Below are 21,339 nucleotides of genomic sequence, written 5' to 3' on the forward strand. Positions count from 1 at the left end.
CGCTCCAAGCCCCGGCCCCTAAAAATAGCTCTTTGTCAGGCGATTGTTCCGACACCTTCGCGGCAGCATTGACGTGGGCCGGAGCGGGAGAGCGGTGGGGTAGGTGGAGGGGAAGGGCTGGAGGTCCCCCCTGGGAGCACTCGGAGGATTTGCCGCTGATAAGGGCCCCTGTTGTGGGGAAATGGGCTCCCGGCGCGAGGCACGGTGCCGAAGGCCTTCCCGTGCCGCTGCTGCCCGCTGCTCACCTCTGCCCCACCTGCCCCAGCCCTCCTGCCAGCCCCGTGCCCCACACCGCCCTGGGTCACCAAGCAGGGGAAGTGTCTTCCCAGGGCACAGGGGGGATGGAGCCCTCCCAATAGCCCAGTTCAGATCCTGCAGGGTGGTGTCCAGCCCTGCCCCCCAAAACCAGCTCCCCTGGGTATCCCTGCCCTGCTCACCCCATTGGAGCCAGGGCAGGCAGGGGCAGCCCTGGGGGTGTGGGGCTGCTGGTGTGTGGATAGGGCACATTTTGGAGGGTTTAAGGCCATCCCTGCAGCACTGTTCCTGCGCTGAGGATCTGCAGCGAGACCTTTTCCCATCCCCTCTCAGAGCCCCATCTCCAGCCAGGGTGCGTGTTTGATTGAGTGTGGGCTCTGCCTGGGATCCCAGGGAGCCAGCACCACTGCAGGGCTTGTGCTGGGAAAGGGGCTGTGCAATGGAGACATCCTGGGACAGCTCCCTCCCTTGTCATCCCCAGCCACCCTGTGCCAGCTGAAGGTGACGACCCCCTGGGCCCTCTCCTGCCCAGCTACCCCAGCTGCAGAAATAGGATTTTATTTCCCATGAAGAGGTTTGGATTAAAATAACCTCCTGGCCCAGATCCCTTTTTTCTGATGTGGCTGGAGATGTTTGCCCACAGCCCTGCTGGGTATCCAAGCCTCGACCCTCCAGGCTGCTGTCCCCATGGTGGGGACATGCTTGTCCCATGCTTGTCCTCTGCCTGGCCTTCAGGGATGTATCCCTCTCCCATCCCTGCCCAGCCTCTGTGACTCAGAGCCTCTGGCCCTGCTCACCTGCAGTCCACAGGCTGAGCTGAGCCCCCAGGGCCGCTGGCTGTGGGGCAGGGCACGGGGCCAGCCCTGCTCTGATTACCCCCAGCGTTTTTTCCTTTTTCTTCCTTAATTTACTGAGGGCTAAATCCAAATATTACAACTTCCCCTCCGCGCCGCTGGTTACGCAGGCGGCCCCGGCCGGGCATTGTCTTATTGTTTGCAGAGGGAAGCTCCAGCGGGAGATTAACCTGGCGTTCACCCCGCGCCACGGCCTCACACCCTGTCCCTGCTGCGGGGCCCGTGTCCCCAGGGACCGCAGCTGGCACGGGGTCCCAGCAGGGCGAGCAGCTCTGAGGGGTCCAGTGCATGGTGGGGACATGGGGGGGTGGTGGCAGCCCTGCAGCAGTGCCCCCTGCACCCCTGGGATATGTGGGGCCTTGGGGCATTCTTGCTGTGCATCCCTTGTGATGGTGAGGATCTGGCAGGTGTCTTGGGGGTATCAGGCAGCCCCTTTGCCCTTTTATTCCCCAAGGACCCTGGCAGGATGCTGGAGGGTCAGTACAGTCTGGGTCTGCTGGCATGGGGAGGCAGGGAATACCCAGCACCCCCACCTGGAGGGCCATCATGCTGCCCCTTGGTCATCCCGTCCCATCCCATCCCATCCCATCCCATCCCATCCCATCCCATCCCATCCCATCCCATCCCATCCCATCCCATCCCATCCCATCCCATCCCATCCCATCCCATCCCATCCCATCCCATCCCATCCCATCCCATCCCATCCCATCCCATCCCATCCCATCCCATCCCATCCCATCCCATCCCATCCCATCCCATCCCATCCCATCCCATCCCATCCCTCCCTGGTCCTTCTCTCCGCCCTGCCCTGGGCAGCAGAGATGTGTCACCCTGTCCACTCTCAGTGCCATCTAGACCTTAGGGGTCCCTTCCCAGTCCTTCACCCCCAGGTCCAACAGGGCTCGAAGGGACCTGTGACACTCAGTTGATGGCTGTCACTGTCACAGGGAGGATTCCCCAGGCAACAAGCAACTGAGCTTTGCTCTAGGATACACTGGGGTCTTTATCGTGAGACTCCACTCTGGGGGAAGCCCAGGGAAGGTCAGGCAGCACCCAAAGATGTTGCCAGAGGACAAGGAATGAGTAGGGCTGGATCCTGGCCCCAGAATACGTCTTTGTGTCCTCTATCCCTGTGTGCCTCCTCTTGCTCCGCTGACTCAGACTCAGACAGGGTTTGACTGCACAGCCCCATCCTGGGGGCGGTGGGTCAGGAAAGCAGCACTGCCCACGGACTGCAGGCTCTGCCTGACCCCTCTGCCCTCTGTCCTCCCACACCCCATGGCCAGACTGACCCTCCTGTGTCCCTGCACGGCCATGGATCCCTTTCCAGCAGTACCAGGGGCTATCAGGTCCTGCCCCTGTCACTGGGGGTGAGCCCCAGCCTGGCCCCTGCCCAGCAGCTCCTGCCTGGCCAGACCCAGCCTCATCCATCCCAGCAGCAAGGCAGCTCCCAGCACCCGCGGGTGCAGCCCTGCTGCATTCCAGCGTGGCTGGCCAGCCTGTGGGGAGGCTGAAATATTTGGGAGGGGAATGGAGAAGGGAAAGGGGAAAAAAAATAATAAAATAAAAATCTATAAAAAGAAAGTTTAAAAACACAAGTTAAAAAAGAAAAAAATACCAGGCGCGGAGTGCAGCTGCGTTCTAGTTCCAGTTCCCAGGTGATGTCAGGCCTGGAGCCTCTCCAGCCCTGGCCCCTCAGAGACGGTCTTTGTGGGTTCAGCACTGAGTGTTTTTCCTTCCTGAGACTCGGGGACACCTTCCTGTCTCAGAGAAAGCGGCCAAGAGCCTTTCCAAGGGTGTCCGCACGCAGGAAGGGGAGAGGATGGGAGGGGAGCGTGGCTGAGCTCAGGGCAGGGCTGCGGCTGCCGGGGAGCCGGCGGTGGCCGTGAGCGATCAGTGGCCACAGCACTCACCCCACACGGGGCAAAGGGGCACCCCGCTCCCACCAGCCCGGCAGCTCTGAGTCACCGTTTCCCTCTCCCGGTGCTGGGAGGGGCTGGAATGTACTGGGACCCACAGGGTTCTCACTGGGACATGCTGGGACCCGTGGCCCCAGTGCTGGGACATGCTGGGATCCATAGCCTCAGCAATGGGATGTGCTGGAATCCACAGCCCCAGCACTGGATGTTGTTGGGTACCCACCTTCTGCACTAGGACATGCTGGGACCCAGGGCTGTTCCACTGGAACTTGCTCTGGGGTCGTTGTGCCATCCTTGGCACTGGGGTGTGCTGACATCCATGGCCCTAGCGCTGGGACATGCTGAATCCCACAGCCTCAGCACTGGGATGTACTGGGATGCATGGCCTTTATACTGGAGCTTTCTAGAGCTCCAGTCTCTGGCAGTGGGACACGCTGGATGCACAGTTCCTGTGCAGGGGTTCACTGGGGCTCATGGCCTTCATCCTGGAGCTTGTTGAGGCTCCAGTTGCTGGCACTGGGATGTACTGGGACCTATACACTCAGTGCTGGGACCTGCTGTGCCCCCAGCACTGGGACCACCAGCCCTCGCTGGCCCCCTGGGGGCTCCAGAGCCGCTACTTCACGAGGCCGGTCCCCTTTTATGTGCGGGTTGGGTTGTTTGCAGAGCACAGCATCCCCCCCGGCCCCTGCCCCCTGATAAACCCAGGGGCAGGGATTCTGTGTCCTGGGCTGTTTGGAGAATCTCACGGCTGTTTATTGGGGTCTGGGACACATTAGCCACGCTGAGAACAAACTTCTCCCACCCACCCCGGTCCCTGCTTGGGACCAGCTCTCACAGCTGCACCGCGCTGTCAGCTCCATAAATCAAACCCGGGGGAGGGAGCCCGGGGCAGGCTCACCTCGGTGAGCAGGGGGCCAAGAGGTGCTGTGGGCTCCCAGCAGAGCCCCTGCCCGGGGCAGGCTCCAGCGGGACCCCCAGCATGCTCCCCCTGCTCCATGTCGGCTCCAGGACCCTTGGGAGATAGGGCAGCTCCAGTTCTTCAGCCCTTGGGGGGAGCCCCCAGCCGCCCCATCCACAGCTGCCTCTGCTCCGTGGGACACGCTGGCCCCTGGGAGCCGCCAGCCCCGGCACAGCACCATTCCCAGGCTCAGCTCTCTGCACCGGCCAGCCAGCCAAACAGAATCCCATGTGGGGATCTGGCCTGGGAACCCCCATGTCCCCACCTGACCCCATGCAGGTGCTGCTGCCTTGCAGCCCCACCATGCAAGGCTCTGCATGGTCATTGTAGTGGCAATAGCACAGTGGCAGTCACAGTGGGGACAGTCATTGTGCTGGTGGCAGTCACAGTGTTGGTGGCAGCGGTGACAATGGTGGCAGTTGCAGTGGCAGTGATATTACCCCAATCTGGATGTACCAGAAGGAGGGCAGGGCACCAAAGCAGTTACATCAACCCCGACCCACCACTGGGGCACCTTGGCTGCAGCGTGGGGCTGGCAGTGCCATCCCCCTCCCATGGCATGGCACTGACCCCTTGGCACTTCTGCAGCCTTTGTGGGGTAAAAGCTGTCATGGGGGCCTGAGGACACAGGGACAGCTCACCCAGGACTCTTACCCATGTGGATCCCACTGTGGCACAGGCTGGGATGGTGACACTGTGGGTAGGGCTGGGATGGTCACGCTGGTTCCAGCGGCACAGAGCAGCAGTGCAGGGCTGGGGGTCCAGAGCCATCTTGGGGACCCCCACCTCACCCCACACAGGGGTGACAGGCAGGCACTGGCCCATCAGAAAAATAAGATTTTATTTTCCAAGCAGCTGCACGTGCACAACCAGCATCCCCAGGGCCACGACACTGTCCCCCCGGAGCGCCTCGACGCCGGCCGCACACAGGCCCCTTCCAGTCCAGCCCCGGGGCGCGGGGACCCCCCTCCCCGGCCCTGCCCCGCGTGGGCAGCCTCGGCCACGGGAGCGTCCTCCCGCCCCACTGCCGGCTCCAGGGCCATGGCGGTGTGGTGCCAGCCTGGGCTCGGCGCTGCCGCCTCAGGTGAGCAGCTCCCTCCCTCCCCGCTGCGGTCTCTGGGCTGGCGTGTGCGGGCTCCGTCTGCCTCTGCCGCTGTCTCAGGTGGGTGCTGCCGGGCCCAGCTCATCTCCGCGACACTCGCAGGGGCGTCACCCCTCGCACCTTCAGGCAGTTGCCCCCGAGGTCCCTCCGGCTGCCCTGCAGAGAGAGGGAGAGCTGCAGGCACCATGGGGTGTCTGGGTGGGGGGCACCCCGCTCCTGCCCACTGTCCACCACTCCAGCTCCTCCATGGGCCCCACTGTGAGATGGGCAGTGGCTCAGTCCTGGGGTGGCTCTGTGCTGCCTGGAGTGGACACACAGACAGATGGGGCTATGCCTGGCAAGTGGTTGGGCGTGTGGCTGGGAGGTGGGTGCTGTGCTGGAGCCCCAGGTGGGTCCCCCTTGGCCTTGTCACCCTGCAGGACACAGCCCCCATGGCTGCTCAGCACAGCAGGGCTCAGACCTGCAGCAAGGGTCAGTAGCACCCCAGGACAGACACATCACCCTAGACAGACCCACAGCCCTGGAAAGACAGAGTCCAAACTGGGATGGGGAGACTCAGCCCTACCTCACAGTTTGTGAGAGCAACACCAGCCCAGTACTGCCCAGTATAACCCTGCACAGACCAGCATGGTCCAGATTTAGCCCAGTATAACTCAGCATGGATCAGCAGAGCCCAACAGAGCCCAGTTCCAACCCAACCTATTTCCAGCCAAGCACGGTCCAGTACAGCCCATTTCCAGACCATTTCCACCACAGTACAACCCCTTTCCAGCCCTGCCCATTTCCAGCCCTGTACAGCCCCTTTCCAGCCTCAGGGCTGGGATGCAGAGTCAGATCCCAACCCAGCTTCCCCCCTTGCTCTCCAGCAGGAGCTTCCCAGCCCCAGTGCCTCCACAGGGTCCCCTGGGGGATCCAGCACTGTGCCAGACCCCTGGCTCCAGCCCCAGGAAGCAGCCCAGAGGATCCCAGCTCTGCCAGGGACCAGGCCTGGAGGACCCCAGGAGGGCTGGAGAGGCTGCTGAGAAGAGTAGCAGGAGCAAAGAAGAAATTAAAATGGAGCAGCAAAATGTGAAAAAGCTCTGAGGGCTGGAGTGTGACCCATGGCTGTACTGCCTGGAGTCACACATGGGACATCTTGAGGGTCTGTGGGGACAGCGGCAAGGACAGCAGCCCCTGCTCACAGCCCTGCCAAGGGATGTCCAAGAGGTTGGGCAGCTCCCAGCCCCTCACCCTGCACCCCATATCCTGCACAGCTATTCCTGGTGGGCTCACCACCCTGGTGAAAGGTGTGAGGTGCCATGGCCTAGCTCAGCCATGTGGGAGCTGTGCCAGTGCTGCCAGCAGACCTTGCATGGCAACACTGGATGGGGAACTCTGGGCCCCCTCAGGGGGTGTCTGCTGGGCTCTTCCTTCCTCATCACATCAGAGAGCTGCTGAAGTAGCCCTGCTGCAATGCTGGTGGGCTGGCAGGGTTGGGTATGGAGATGGGGATGAGGATGGGGATGGAGAAGGGGTCAGCCAGCGAACTCTAAGCCCCACTGGGACAACCAATGCTGCCAGCTCCGGGGTGACTGTTTAACCCCTGAGACCTCCCAGCCCGGATGGACGTGGGGGAGCAGCCCAGCCCTCTGACGTGAGCAGGAGCTGTAGGCGTGTGGCTACAAGCAGGATTTGGCCAGGAGCAGCCAAAACCTCCAGTGGGAGCTGGAGCCAGAAGCTGTGGTTCTCACTGAGCCATGCCAAGTCTCCTGCCCCATGCAGCCCAGGCAGGGGCTGCTTCCCCCCATCCCTTGGGTACATGCTGAACCTCCTGCCCCGCTCAGGCCAGTAAGAGGAGGAAGAACTCTAACCCATCCCAGAACCCCGCTCACCCCTTTCCGCTGGTTGCTGAGGCAGAAGGTGCAGATGCTGCGGGGCTGTTTGCCGTCCAGGTCGCCCTTGGCACCATAGATGGCACTGAAACAGGGCTGCCCGTCCTCGCAGCCCTCGCCCAGCAGCAGCACGTTGGCCAGGTGGGAGATGTAGCTGGAGGCCAGGCGGAGTGTCTCGATCTTGGACAGCTTCCGATCCACGGGCTCGGTGGGGATGAGGGTCCGCAGGGCGGTGAAGGCCGTGTTGACGCTCTGGGTCCGGTCCCGCTCCCGCGCGTTGGCCGCCTGCCTCTGCTTCACCATCACCATCGGGCCCGGTTTCCGCGGCAGCTTGCGGCGAGCCTCGGCGCCCTCGCAGCAGCCGAACGACTGGTCCGACGTGTCGCTCTCGCTGCGGTTCTCCTCATCCTCCGACAGCATGCTGAGGTCGGGGTACAGCACGCGGGCAGCCACGGGGCGCAGCATGGTGAAGGCCATGGTGGGGTGCCCGCCGCACCCCCGGCCCCGCTGGGGGCACCCCGGCCTGGGGGAGCCTTCCCCCGCCGCTACCGCCGCGACCCCGCTCCGGGCGCTGCCCGCCGCGGCAGCCGAGCAGGGCAGGGCTGGGACGGCTGTGTGCAGGGGGAACCGGCATTTATACGGCCGGGGAGGGGCTGGCTCCGGAGCCCACCCCCAGCCGGCCCCCCGAGCTAGCGGAGAGCCTCACCCCAGCGCTCAGAGCCAGCGCTGGCTTGGGTCACCGGCCTGGCCCCACTCCGCACGCTGCTCTGGCTGCGGGCACCTTGAGCCCAGGTCGTGCCCGCGGTGTAAATGAAGCGTGGCAGTGCCAGGGCTGCTGTCCGACAAGTGCTCCCTGTGCCGTGGCCGCTGGCACCTGCAGAGCAATGTCACACACGGTGTGTCCCCAGCCCCTGCCTGGCTGTCGCTTGCCAGCTCTGGGTCCCGCACGGGGTGGCATGAGATCAGCCTGGGGTGCAGGAGCCGGGATGGGGAAGGCAACCACTGCGGTACCTGGGGTATTTATCAGAGGAATGCAAGTGGGGGACATGCCCACGCCCTGCTATGCCCCACTGGGACAGGCTCTGTGCCCAGGAGGATGCCCGGAGCAGCCAGGGAGCAGCAAGAGCAGGCAGCCCCGCAGGGATGCACTCCGTGCTCCTCTGTTCCCGGTGCCTGCCCGCCACGGGAGGTGACAGGGAGACATGGAGAGGCACGGGCAGTGCTGCCGGCAGCGCTGCCAGGAGCATTTCCTCCCGCCCAGGAGGAAGGTGTGTGCCGGCAGTGGAAACACGGAGTCTTTTCCTGAGAGGGGAGCTATGAGCTGGCAGCAGCAGGAATCACCGGTGTCCTGGGAAGGGCTGGGGGTGCCTTGGCATTCCTTGGCGCTCAATACCACAGACTATGGCCCTGCTCCTCCTCACCAGCGAGGTCAATGTGGGTCCCACTCTGCCTTCAACCCCCCAGCCCTGAGCCCAACGCTCCCGGGAGCAGGCAGGGGGGTAGCCAGCTGAACCAAGCAGGCAGGAGGCTTCCTGCCTGCCTTCCTCCCCTTCCTCCTCCTCCACGATGCTCCAGGCACGATGCAGGTCAAGAGGCAAAAACGTGTGGAGGGCAGGACCTGGCTCCTGGTGGACGGCCCAGCTGCAATCCCCACTGTCCAGAAGCTCCACAGCCAGAGAGGGATGCTGGGGGAAATCTTGGAGGTTTACCAGCGCTGAGACAGTGGCCACGGAATGCAGCTGGCATATCACAAACCCCAGTGAGGTGGTCAGTGGGGTGCCCTGGGGGTCATGCAATGGGGTGGCATCATCTTCCTCAGTGCCCCATGGGCAAAAGGATATGGTTGCAGGACTGTCGCTTGTGGTATGGCTCTTGGGGTCTGGGACCTCCATGAGGTCTCCTAGTGCTTCCAGGGCTTGTGGCCACTGGACCATGACAGGGGCAGCTGTGCTGCCTGGCACAGGCACCACTTCAGTGCCTCCCATCCTGCTGGCTGTGAGCAAACGGCCCCTCTGCCCCCCGCGGGGCACAGGCAGTCCCCGGCTGGCGGGAACCCCTGCCCTGTTTTCCTTCACCATTTGTCTGCCTGTGCAGAGCCTGTAAATCACGCAGTGGGGGGCAGAGAGATGGGCTGGGGGCTGGTGGTCTTGCTGGGGCTGGGGACATGTAGGGCTGCACCAAGGGCCAGGGGTCCCACTGGAGCAGGGGACATGCAGGGCCACACCAGGAGCTGGGGACATGCAGGGCTGAGCAAGAGGACAGGGATCCTCCTGGGGATGAAAATGGGCAGAGGTCTGCACTGTGTCCACACTGGCAGCTCTCACCATGCATCAGTCCCCATGAGGGACCCCGACCTTCTTCTGTAGCATTTGCCCAAGTGCAGACCCCACAAAAGGGTACGTGCCAGCAGTGCCAGGGGCAAAGCTGGGGATGGGCAGGCCCTTGGCATGACAGGTAGGGAGCAGGCAGGGAACAGGCAGATGTCTGTACAGAGAGGGGAACACCCACTCTGCCCCCCTCTCAGCCCAGAGTCTTGCTGAGCCATGGCTGGGGGTCCACAGCAGCCCCTGGCCCTGACAGGTGGTAAGACGGATGGCAGGGGCTGTGTACTCAGCTGCACGTCCCACACATGGCCACCAGCTGACCAGGACAGGCTGGGGGGGTCACCCAGTCCCCACACCCAGCCAAACTGCCCCCGGGCTTTTCTGGGGGGCACGGCCACGTGTGGGGTGCTGGTGGCCTGTGGGATCTGGAACATGGCAGGGCACAGGCAGGGAAGGAGCAGCAGACAGGAGATGGTTCAGTGTGGGGTGGGGACAGCACACACATGTGCACACATGAGTGAGTGTGTGGGTGTGCAGCTGCACACATCTGTACATCCAAGCATGCATGGGTGTGTATATCCGTGTGTGTGTGTGTGCACAGGGATATGTGTGAGTGTGGGGCTGCGTGCACATGTTTGTGCAGTGGCACGTGGAAGTGGATGTGTGCCTGTGGGTGCCATACAAACCCCGAATGCCACCACCTCCTGCTGCAGTGACCCCTCTGTGCTGGCACAGAGCTGTGTATGTGTGACCACCGCCTCGCCAGATGCTGCACACAGAAGGATGGATGGACAGGAGCTGTCATCCCTGACGGGGAGAGCAGCAGGAGCCATGGGAAGCAGGGAACGCTGCCGGCTCCCTGCCTGTCCAGCCCCTGGCACAGGACATGAGCCCCTGTGCCTGGGCCCCCCCAGCTCCCCCAGCACTGTGGCCTGGGCTCTGACTCAGCTGGGCAGTGCGGGGTGCAGTTGAGGCTGTGGCATCACAAACCTTCTGCTGGCTTGGGTGGGTGCCAGGACGTGGTGTGGTTTGGCATCACAGCTCTCCCAGCTGATCCAGCTGACCCCTGGGCAGAGGGTAGCACCAGGCAGTGGCTCAGGCACTCATGGGACCCTGCATGAGACATACAGCATGGAGGGGACATGGCCTGAGCATGGGGTTGCAGCCCTGAGCCCAGTCCAACCAGGCATCTCCTGCTTGGCAGGATTGTGGGGTCGGGGTGCTGGGCACCCTGAGGGCTGGGTCCTGCCTCTGCTGCCAGGGAAATGCCCCCTGCCCCCCACACCAGGGAGTGTTTATCTTCGAGGTGATACTTAAGTGTAAGAAAATAAACAGGGAGCAGATGGGGCAGGGGCCAGGGCTGCCCCTGGCCCCACGGGAATGCTCCAGCCCTGCTGGGAAAACACCACGGCCGGTGAGGCAAATGGATTCCAGACCCGCGGCAGTGCTGGAACATGTGGCCACCAGGACACTGGGCCTGACCCTGTTGAGCCCTGGTGAAGCAATGCTGGACTGATCCATTCAACTCCACATCACCCCACCCCACCCCATCCCATCCCATCCCACCTTATCCTATCCTGTCCCATCCTATCCCACCACAACCTATCCACACCCTCCTACCCCATCCCACCCTACTCAGTGCCCCAAATCCACAGCCCCTGACCAGACCTTGGCACTGGGGGATGTCCAGGACTGGCCCCTCTGCCTGTGGCTCCCCAGTTTCAGGGTGCTCAGGCCAGTGAGGCCACAGGCTGGGGAACTGCCCCATCCCAAATGCACAGTCCTGCCCAGCTGGGCACACACAGTGTCTGAGTCCAGCTGAGCCCAGCGAGGCAGGGATCTCATGCCAGGGGAGTCTATCCCTGCTCCCCAGCACTGGCAGACCAGAGATGGCAAATCTGTGAGCCTCTGGAGCCCCTGGGTGGGGAGGAGCAGTGAGTGCCATGGGGACTGGGCGCTGTGAAACATTTGGGGGAACAGGAGAGTTTCCCCATTTTCCTGGATCAGGGCTGTATCAGGGTGAGCTGGTGGGTCCCCAGGCAGTGTGGGAAGCACCAGCCCCCCCTGCTCCCCGGGCTGTACCTGAGGGCTGCTGGTCTGGAAGGCATTACACGCCTGTCGCGCGGGGAAGTCTGTCCCAGTTCCGGAGCTGGGACCCCTCCCCACCCCGCCCGGGCTGGGGGCAGCCCACAAAGCGCCTTTGTTCCTGCCCTGGAACGAATGGATTGGAGGCAGCCGGATCGGCTGTCAGCCGGCGACACCAGAGACCCCGCGGGTCAGGCAGAGGGAAGGGGGACAGGTGGAGGACGGATAGATGGAGGCAATGCAGGGCTCTGGAGAGACCCGTTCCTGTGCCAGCTGGTGGGTTGTGGCACCAGCAGCCCCTGCTGGGAACCAGCTCCCACTGCCCACACCATGCCAGCCCCATGGATGCACCAGTCAGCCCATGATGCTCACGCAGCACCTTGGACACAGCTCCATTGCCAGAGAACCCTGGGGATGATGTCAGGACACCCTGGGGACCTTTGGCACTGTTTGCAGGGGATGGTAAGCTGGAAAAGCAGATCCTGCAGCAGGCTTCCCAGCTGGAAAAAGGCTCCATGACTTCCAGAGGTGCAGAATCACCTTCCACTTTGTGGAATTCCCAGCTCTGGTGAGCTGCCTCTTATCCAAGGGATGAGGGGCACAAGCCTGGGAGAGTGGGGCAAACAGAATTCATGTGAGATGCCCAGCAGTGGGGGCACACAGGGTTTGGGCAGACAGTCCCTGCCATGGACACCCTTTTGGGGGCACTCTGAAATGTCCACATTGCTCCAGGGGCTGCCGCAGGAGCTGCTACCTCCTCCCTCCACCCCCTGCTATCTAACAAGAGGAAACTTTTTAGCACGCCACAATTCTTAGGAGAAATTTATGGCCCATCAGGGAGCCGCGGACCAGGGCTGCTCTCCGTGAGTGCTTGCAGGGCTTCCTCCCGGCACACAGCTGCTTTCATGCAGCACATGCAGCTCTGCCGCGCCGAAGTCTCCCTCCGGTCCCTTCCCCTCATCCAGCACCCCCAGCCCACCCCGCTCTTCCTCCCGGGGGATCCTGTGGAAAGGCGGGGGCAGCGGTAAATTGTGCCGTGTGCGATGCCAGCGCTGCCAGCTCCTGCCACTCAGACAAGCCGGCCGTGCCCTCTTCTCCCAGCCCGTTTCTGCCTTAGGGGAACAGGATCCGTTCGGGGAGGAGCGGGGCTGATGGGGCAGCAAGTCCGGCCGCAGTTCCCGTCCCTGTCCCTCTGCTGACTCACGGCGTGGTGAGTGACTCAGTGGCCTTTCCCCTCCCTGGATGGAGGCTCTCCACTTAGAGGGATGCTGGGATGCCCAGGGGATGCTCGAGGCGTTTGTTCCAGGCTGCACGTGGGGTGATGATGTGGTGCTTGCAGAAATTACAGCATCCCAGCATGGCAGGACCACATGCATCCCCAGAGCTGACCCTGAATTCGGCTCCATGGCAGGGTGGGCTGGCAGAACATTGTCCTGTCACGGCATCCATTCCCTTGCAAAGCCTCTGTCCTTGTTCTGTGTGCCCACAGCCACTGCTCCTGCTGGTGCCAGGTCACCATGCTGTGCCATGTTGGACCACTGCATCCCTGCTCCCGACCTCAGCACCCGCGAGCACCACGCCAAGGAGCTCCGGGGGTTTTGATCATCTTTATTCCAGGAGCAGCAGCGGCTGTCCCCACCACCGCGTTTTGGAGATGTCCCCCATGGAGACTGGGACAACTGGTGAGCCCAGAGTCACTGAGGGAGGGCTGGGGACTGACCATGCCAGGTCGGCTGTGTCTCTTCGCTGTGTCCTGAGTCTGTTGTGTCCCAGTTAACCCGTACCCCTTCCCGGTTCAGCTGTGCCCCGAATGAGCTGTGACTTGTCCCAGTTCTAGTGTGCTCCGGTTCAGCCATTCCCGCTTGAGCCATGCCCCGATTAAGCCCATTCCATCCCGATTCAGCTATTCCCGGTTGAGCCGTGCCCCGGTTTAGCCTGTTCCATCACAGTTCACCTATTCCCGATTGCGCTGTGCTCCTGTTCATCCCACCCCAACCGGTTCTTCCCGTCCCGGTTCCTCCCGTCCCGGTTCCTCCCGTCCCCGTTCTTCCCGTCCCGGTTCCTCCCGTCCCGGTTCTTTCCGTCCCGGTTCTTCCCGTCCCGGTTCCTCCCGTCCCGGTTCCTCCCGGCCCGGTTCCTCCCGGCCCGGTTCCTCCCGGCCCGTCCCGGTCGCTCCGGGCGGCGCAGCGCGGCACAATAGCGGCACCTGCCGGCCCCGCCGGGCGCCTCCCGGTACCGGCGAGCGCCTGACCCGTCCCGGCTGCCGGGACCCCGGGCACCCTCCAACCTTATCCCCCTTGGAGGAACCCCGGAGACCCTACAACTCTGGGGACCCTGTCCCCTCCTGGCTGGAGGGACCACGGGGACTCCCCCGGGCTGGGGACATCCTGATCACGGGCTGACGGGTCGGAACCAAGAGGGACAGAAGGGACTGATGGGCATTCTCGGGGTGCTGGGCTAGCGCAGGTGAGGCGTGGAGGAGCCGAGGTAGGTGCGGAGGTCGCTGAGGGTGGAGGGGATGATCTTGGCGGGGATGGTCTCCCGGCGGAGTGCCTGGTGGGCAGCGTAGCGGTGGCAGCCCCCGAAGGAATAGAAGTAATCGCCGCCCTCACTGCCTTTGATCCAGAGCACATCGATGGGGGGCACCCGCTCGGGATCCTCCTGGGAAGGGGAAGAGACATGCAAGAGCAACACACCCCGCCACTCCCAACCTTCCCTGACACCCCCCGACCGGACTGTGCCAGGGCTTGGGTGCTGACACTTCCCCAGCAGTGAAGGGGTGCAGGAGGGGCTGTCTCTGCATCCCGGGGGCTGGGCTCACCTGCAGGGTCTCCATCAGGCTCTGCACCTTTCCCGGCTCCAGCACGGCCGGGATGGGCCGGATGAGGACCCGCATGGGCACGTTGTGCACGGCCGAGACGTGCTGCGTGTGGATGCTCCTGTCTTCAGCCTCTTCCATGGCTGTGGCTGCCAGCCCGCCTTGGCTTTCCTCTGTCCTGCTCCGCCGAGCCCTCCGCTCTGCCCCGAGCAGTGCAGCGCCCAGTCGTAGCCCTCTACTTCCTCCTTGCCCGGCCATCGTCATCGTCACGGCCTCCGCCCCAGTGTTTTGCAGAGTCACAGTGAAGGGGCAGGACAGATTTCCGGGCCGGGTGCCAGAGGCGGCTGGCCCGCTGCCCGCCCCGCAGAGCCTGCGGCCAGGGCTGCCCTCGGCTCCCCCTGCCCGTGGGACACCCCTGGGACGCGGCAGCCGAGCCCCCCACCAGCAGTGCTGGGGGTCCCTGTCCTGACCCCGGCCACCTGGCCATGCTGGGCCACTAAGGATCATCCTGCAGCTGAGATTTGGGATATGCCCCCCGCCTGCCTGGCTGTACCAGGAACACGTTCCTAACTCAGAGCCCCCTCCCTGCTGCGCTGACACCTATGGGGTCCACACAAATAAGATGAGGCATGAAACAACTGCAGAGCTGAGCAGTGATGCTGGGATGCTCCACAGCTGGGCAGGCATCAAAGAACTTCAGCCCTGAGTCTTTCTAGGTCATTTTCTTCAGACCAGTGTTCCAAACGGGGAGAGGCTCCCGGGAGGAACTGGGTCTCCCACCCCTCTGGCTGCTGCAGCCGGGACACCCTGTATACACAGCGGGGACACGATGACAGGGGATGGCTGCTCGCAGTGCCCTCACCCTGGCTCCCTGGTGTCATGGAGAGCCCTCAGCCCCACAGCTGACTCGGAAACATGCAGGGATGGTTTTGTGAGGCTCTGGAATTAGTTTCTTGCAAGGTGAATCTGGTAATGACTTTGTGCGTGAAAGATTGCACTGATGCCACCGGGAGCCCAGGGCTCAGCTAGGTCTTTGCTGACAAGCTGGGTGCTAAAAATAATTTGCCTTCCCCCATTAACACCCACATCTGGGAAAGGATGAGGAAAGAGGGGTGGGGAGCAGGAATGCATGTCTGCCCCTGGGAGCAGGGACTCCAGTGGGTTGTCGTCACTGGGGAGTTCAAATAAAATTTGAGAACAGAATCCTCCCCATCCCGCCCAGCGGCGCCCCGGGGGTGTGTGAGCATTACCGGCGCCCCGGGGGTGTGTGAGCATTACCGGCGCCCTTCCCGGGCTGCCCGCCGGGCTGTGCTCCCGCTGCCGGGATTTCACACGCCGCTTTCCTTCCAGGTCAGCGCTCCGCCGCGCTCCCAGCCCCCGGCAAGGTGGCATCGTAACCCCTCCTTGCCACAGCAGGGGTTGTCTGGCTGCTGCCCACGGGCTGAAGGGCTGGCAGGGCCACCTGGGCAGCGTGGAATGCCCAGGGTGTCTCAGCCACCCGTTTCCAACGGGTTACCAGGACATCATCCCTCTGTTTTGGGCAGTTCTCTCCAGGATGCTCCAGCCCAGGAGTGGGCGTGGGCACAGGGCACCGTGGGATGGGCAGGATGGCAGCTCGCGTGCCGCCACCCTCCACCGCCGACACAAATCCCCCAAGACACATGGTTAGTGGCAGAAATCCCTTTTATATCCCTGAATTGCATTACAAGTAATACTGCGGGTGGCCGGATCTCAGTAGACTTGTCATACTGGGGCTGGCGAGTACAAAACCTGGCAGAAAAAATCTATCATGCACGGAAAATTATTGCTGTAGTATCTGCTATTTACAGGAGAGAGGGGCAGCGGCGCAGCGCTCCGAGCCTGCCGGCCTCAGGACACCGCGCTCTGCGGAGCGGTGCCGGCATCGTGGGGAAAACCCGGTGGGTGCCTGCGTGGCCAGGGCCATGCTCATCCCCTCTGTGGGGTGCGGACGTGTGGTCACCGTGCCACGGCAGCGAGGACCATGACAGGGACATCCCCACTCAACCCATGACCAACACAGGCACCGAGGCAGCGGGGGGAAGACGGTGGAGGGAGGAAGACGGCGCAGGAAGACGGTGTGGGGGGTGCGCGAGTGCGGCCCCGCGGGTGCCGGGCTGTCCCCAAGTGCTGGGGACCGGCACGGGGTGATGGGGCTGTGGCAGCTCGCGGCCCGAGGTAGGAAGCGGAGGCGTGGGTCGGGCCCCGCTCCGGGATGCCGAGCGCGGCGTTTGCTCCGGGGCCGGTGCGGGGGCGCTCCGCCGGGAGGTTGCATAGAGTGGCTGGTTTGTCCCCACCGGGCTGGCGCGGGGCACGGAGCAAAGCAGGAGCTCGTGGAAGCAAGGAAGACGAATGAGAAGGGCTTTGCCTTTGTGGGAGGCTTGCAGGACGTGGAGCCTGGGCTGCCGGGTCAGCTCGTGCCCTCCTGTCTCCGTGCCCGCCACACAGTCCGCTCTCGGGGTCCTGTCCCCGTCCGTGTCACCGTGGCTGTGTCCTGGGCATGGCACTTCTGCTGCAGCTCTGCCACCTCCTGCGAGCCAGCGCTGGCATGGCCCGGCCAGTCTTGACAAATAAATAGTGAAAAGCATAAGTTATAAATAATATAAATAAGAACATTTAAATAGACTCACCCAAACTTTACAGCTACTCTGACCCCCTCCTCCTGAGTGCAGGTGGGGGGCAATGGCGAGGGAGCCGGGAGCCGGCTGGAGAAGGGGCTGGGGATACATGGGGGGGTGGTTGGGGGTTCGGGTACTACCTGCCCCAGGGCTGGGTCTCCAGCCCAGCTGCCAGCCCAGCCCTTTGCATGGGGAGGGGGGCTACACCTGCCTGGGGGGGCTATTCCCCATCACCGTGGCAGGGACCAGTTGTGCCTGGCCAAGCCAGGAGCTGCGAGCCAATGGAGGTCATGTCTTGTGATCTCTGCTGGAAGCCCATGACTCCTCCCTCGGCTCTTCCCTTGGCTCTTCCCCTGACTCCGGGGCTGCAGATCTGCAGTGCCAGGGTGAATGCTGTGGCACGGGGCAGAGGGGCAGCCGGGTGCCCTGTGTGGTGGGCTGCAGGGACCCGAGGCTCCCAGGGTGACTGGCAGCCCTGCCCTCTGTCAGCCTCAGTGGCCATCAGTCCTGCCGAGCTGGCAGTAACACCAGCCCATGGTTTCATCAAGATTAGGGTCAAGGGGAAGGTTTGCTCCTAGCGGGGAGCAGAAAAGTGTCTTTTCTCTCCCAGGATCCCCTGGGAAGAGAAGCAGCAGCTCTAAATAAATAATAGTAATAAATTAAATAAATAGAGGTGAAAATCACAAGCTAGGGGAGGAAAGTCTCTCCTGGGTTGGGAAGAGGTCCCCAGGTGAGTCCCCCGCAGAGAGACCTGCCTGGCTGCGGGGGGGGCTCTGGGACCCAGGGGAAAGGAGCTGGGTCCCACTGTGGGGGACCCCCTTCCCAGGGAGCAGATGGGGAGTGAGTCTGTGGGGATGTGTCGTCCAGTCTCAGCACAGCAACAAACCAGCTGGCTGCAGCTGCAGGAGTGCTGGCACAGGGACTGGGACCAAGGTGGGATGGGGATGGGGACAGTATGGGATTTACAGGGGCATAGGGATGGGCATGGGATGAGATGGGGACGGGGAAGGGATTGGATAGAAGGATGAGGTTGGGAATGGGGATGTGCCACAGGGCTTGGGGGCCTAGTTCCCTATTGCACAGCTGTGTTCGGAGCCCTTGAAGCAGGCGGACTCGTAGTGCTTGTTGAGGTACGACTTGAGGGCGAAGGTCTTCTCGCACTGCTTGCACTTGTAGTGCTTGAAGGCGGAGTGGGTCTGCATGTGGGCGCGCAGGTTGGAGCGGTCGGCGAAGGCTTTCCCGCAGTGGGAGCAGCCGAAGGGCTTCTCCCCGGTGTGGGAGCGCATGTGGCCCTGCAGCAGCCAGGGCCGGCTGAAGGCTTTGCCGCACACGTCGCACTTGTGCTTGAGGTTGTGGGTGAGGACGTGCATGGCCAGGGCGGGCATGGAGACGTACGCCTTCCCGCAGGTGGGGCATTTCCTCGCCATCTTGCTGTCCAGGCTGCGGTGGGTCTGCTTGTGCCGGCTGAGGTTGGAGGAGGTGGCGTAGGTCTTGCCGCACTCGGGGCAGGAGTGGCGGTGGCTGCCGCGGCGCTGGCTCTCGCTGCGCCGGCGCGACCGCCCGTCCGTGATGAAGAAGGCATCCATGGAATAGCTGTCTGTCACTGCCGCCTCCCCGTTGAAGTAGCGGGCGGAAAAGCTGGACTGGGGGCTCTCGGGATCGCTGTACTCCTCGTGGCCCGGTGCGTAGGCCGGGTCTGGTGGCGGCGGTGGCAGGCCTTGCTTCTTGTCAGTGTCATAGCCGGCTGGCGCCAGGCAGTGCTGGAGGTACCCTGTGGAGACAACACAGTGGGGTCATCGTCCCTCCAGAGCAGCTTCACCAGGGACAGCAAAAAGCCACAAGCTCAAATTTCCCATAGGAGGTGCAGAACCAGAGTTGTCCCCCCCAAACTGCTTCCTGTCCCTGCAGAGACACTGAGTACCAGTGCTGCATTGTCCTGCCCTGGCTCCTGTCTGCATCTGTCAGCAGGATGGGTCCCATCCCGCAGGGCTGCCGGGGATGGGAACTGGGGATGGAGCTGCGGAAAGTCCAGCTGCGCCTGCCCCGGCTGCGGGCAGCCCCCAGGGGCTATTAGCTGCCAGACAGCTGTCGGTGCCGGGAGCTCATTGTTCACCGGGGCCGTGCCGGTAATGAGCTCCGCTCCGTGGGCAGCCCGGATGGGGGGGATGAGGCTGCTCCAGGTTCGCCTTCCTCAGCAAAGGGGCTGGGAAAGCGCCCCACCTCCCTGCTGTCTCTGCAGAACCTATTCCCTGGAGATGGGACAGCACCAGGAGGACAGCAGCACCAGGTCAACTCCCTGGCCTGCTGCCAAACTGAGCGATGCACAGCCCCCCAGGTGTGGAGCTAGGCTCAGGTACCACTCCACTGGTGTCACACAAATGTGACATTGGTGCAAGCCTGCTCATGACACAGCTTCGTATATGGGTCTCCCAGCCCGTGTCAGAGTGGGCGCTGCATTGGCATCCCAGTCCCTCTGTGCTGTCACACAAAGGTGGCAGCAGGAGCAGCACTGCAGCCCCCTTCCCATGAGGCCAGCAATCCTGGGGACTCCAAGACCCCCAGACTGGTCCCAGCAATCCCCTGCCTTGTGCACGCTGGTCCTTGCAAGCTGCTTCAGAAGCCTCATCCCCACTGATAGTGACAGAGGGGGGATTGGGGTCAGCGCACAGCTGGGGTGACCCATGCACACCGTGGGGCAGCAGGGACATCGCGCCACAGCTGCAGCTCAGCATCCCCTAAATCTGCACAGCCTCTGGCAGCACCCACGGGACCCCCTGGCAAGCAAGTGCTGCCGTTTGTCCCGTGGTGGCCAGGGATGCTCACTGTGGGGAGGGGGCTGTGGGGCAGGGGCAGAGCCGGGCCCCCCCGTCCCCCGCGCCGTGCTGACAGCGCGGGCTGTGCAGAAAGCGCTCTGCTCAGCAATTTCTCACGCTGCCTCCGAGCATGCAGCAAGGTTATTTCCAGGAGAGCAGCGTCGGCAGCTTCTGCCCAGCTGCAGCACATCCCTCCCCCACCGGCTCCTGGTTGATAGGGGGGAGCAGAGGACCCCCAGACCAGACAGGCTTCCCACCGCGGCCCCTGGCAGGGAAAGCCCACCAAGGGCTGGGGAGCACTAGAAACGGGGGGACAAGCGCCGCAGCGGCTGTGCAATGTTAGCTGGTGCGTGGATCAGGCCCATTCCCGCATCCAGCTCCGTTTCGCGATCCACGAGCAGCTAAGACTCCCCAGCCGATGTAACAGACCCCCCGACCCACGGCCAGGCTCCCTTTCTGTGCAGGTGCCTGGGCTGCCCCGTTGTAGGGCTGTGCCAAGCCCGGGGAACTCCGAGCCCACCCCAGTGCTCCCCCGCAGGACGGGATCCCAAGGACCACGGGCACCCCCAGCCCAGCCTTCTGCACCTCTCCCGATGCTGGGGGTACCCCCAGTCTCCCTCCCGGCTCCCCGCGCCCCGGACGGCGCCGGCCCCCCCGCGCTCCCAGGGGGGCTCGGGGCACCGCTGCGAACAATGAAACCCTCCGGTACGGCGGGGCTGCTGCCCCCCGCCGCCCCCCGCCGCCCCCGCAGACCGGTTGCTTCTTATCCCCCCCAACTTGTCGTGGGAAGGAGCCCACCTCGCTGTCCCACGGGCGGGGGGCGCTCGGGGCTGCCCACGGGGCTGACGCTGTCACGCAGGGGATGTTTCCCCAAGGACCAACTTTGGCAGCGGCCGCTGGCCCCGGAGCCGGGGACAAGACGACGGCGAGGGATGACACACCCCACCCCGCACCCCGCACCCCTCGCCCGCTGCGGGACACAAGGCGGGGACCCCCTCCCCGTCCTGCCCTGCGTCCCCCCGTGTCTCCTTGCCGGTGCCCCGCCGGGCGCACAGACAATAGAGGCGGGGGGGCCCCTCCGGACCCCCGGCCCCGCACTCACCATCGCCGGCGGCGGGGCCGGGCAGCGTGTAGGGGGGCTCCAGGGGGGCGTAGGGGGGCGCAGGGGCCCCGGCGGCCGGGAACGCCTCCGCTTTCAGCTTCTTCACCAGGAAGGAGCGGGGCATGGCGGGGCCGGGCAGCGCTGGACACCTCCGGTACCGGCACCGCCACCGGCCCCGGCCCCCCCCGCCCCGGCCCCGGCGCTCGGCCCCGGCGGTGCGCACGGAGAGGCGCGGGGAGGCGAGTGCGAGGGGCGGGGAGGCGGCAGGGCGGCGAGGAGGAGGAGGAGGAGGAGGAAGAGAAGGAGGTGGGGAAGGGGGGGGGGGAGGAGGAGGAGGAAGGCAGGCGGTCGGGGGGGGAGGGGGCCGCTTCGCCCGGCCGCGCCCGGAGCCCCCCCAGAGCCCCCCGAGCCGCCGGTAGCGCGGGGTGCCCCGGGCATCACGACACTGTGGGGTCCCTGGTCCCTCCCCCTGGTTCCTCCCCCCACCCCGGCCACGGACAATGGGGACACAGGGGGACGGGGGGAGACGGGAGGGGGGGGGGCACATGCCTTTGCCTCCCGCCGCCTTTGTCTCCCTGCCGCCAGTCCCCGGGGCCAGG

General features: G+C 64.0%; 3 protein-coding genes across 3 annotated transcripts; all 3 read right to left on the bottom strand.

Moving 5' to 3' along the window:
• Window positions 1-4,813: 4,813 nt before the first annotated feature.
• TCF15 (transcription factor 15) lies at window positions 4,814-7,589 on the bottom strand. Its single transcript, XM_002197056.6, has 2 exons — window positions 6,963-7,589; window positions 4,814-5,247 (listed from the first exon to the last, which is right to left on the bottom strand). Exons 1-2 carry the CDS (start codon window positions 7,437-7,439, stop codon window positions 5,173-5,175), a joined length of 552 nt encoding a protein of 183 aa, XP_002197092.2. The 5' UTR covers window positions 7,440-7,589; the 3' UTR covers window positions 4,814-5,172.
• Window positions 7,590-12,964: 5,375 nt separating this feature from the next.
• Window positions 12,965-14,473, bottom strand: SRXN1 (sulfiredoxin 1). Its single transcript, XM_041720294.2, has 2 exons — window positions 14,193-14,473; window positions 12,965-14,032 (listed from the first exon to the last, which is right to left on the bottom strand). The coding sequence occupies exons 1-2, from the start codon at window positions 14,451-14,453 to the stop codon at window positions 13,829-13,831; spliced, it is 465 nt and encodes a 154-aa protein (XP_041576228.2). The 5' UTR covers window positions 14,454-14,473; the 3' UTR covers window positions 12,965-13,828.
• A 1,381-nt stretch (window positions 14,474-15,854) lies between these two features.
• SCRT2 (scratch family transcriptional repressor 2) lies at window positions 15,855-21,037 on the bottom strand. The gene is made up of 2 exons (XM_002193257.5): window positions 20,741-21,037; window positions 15,855-18,596 (listed from the first exon to the last, which is right to left on the bottom strand). Exons 1-2 carry the CDS (start codon window positions 20,862-20,864, stop codon window positions 17,890-17,892), a joined length of 831 nt encoding a protein of 276 aa, XP_002193293.2. The 5' UTR covers window positions 20,865-21,037; the 3' UTR covers window positions 15,855-17,889.
• Window positions 21,038-21,339: the final 302 nt, after the last annotated feature.

This window comes from Taeniopygia guttata, chromosome 20, assembly GCF_048771995.1.
Source record: "Taeniopygia guttata chromosome 20, bTaeGut7.mat, whole genome shotgun sequence".
NCBI lineage: Eukaryota > Metazoa > Chordata > Aves > Passeriformes > Estrildidae > Taeniopygia > Taeniopygia guttata.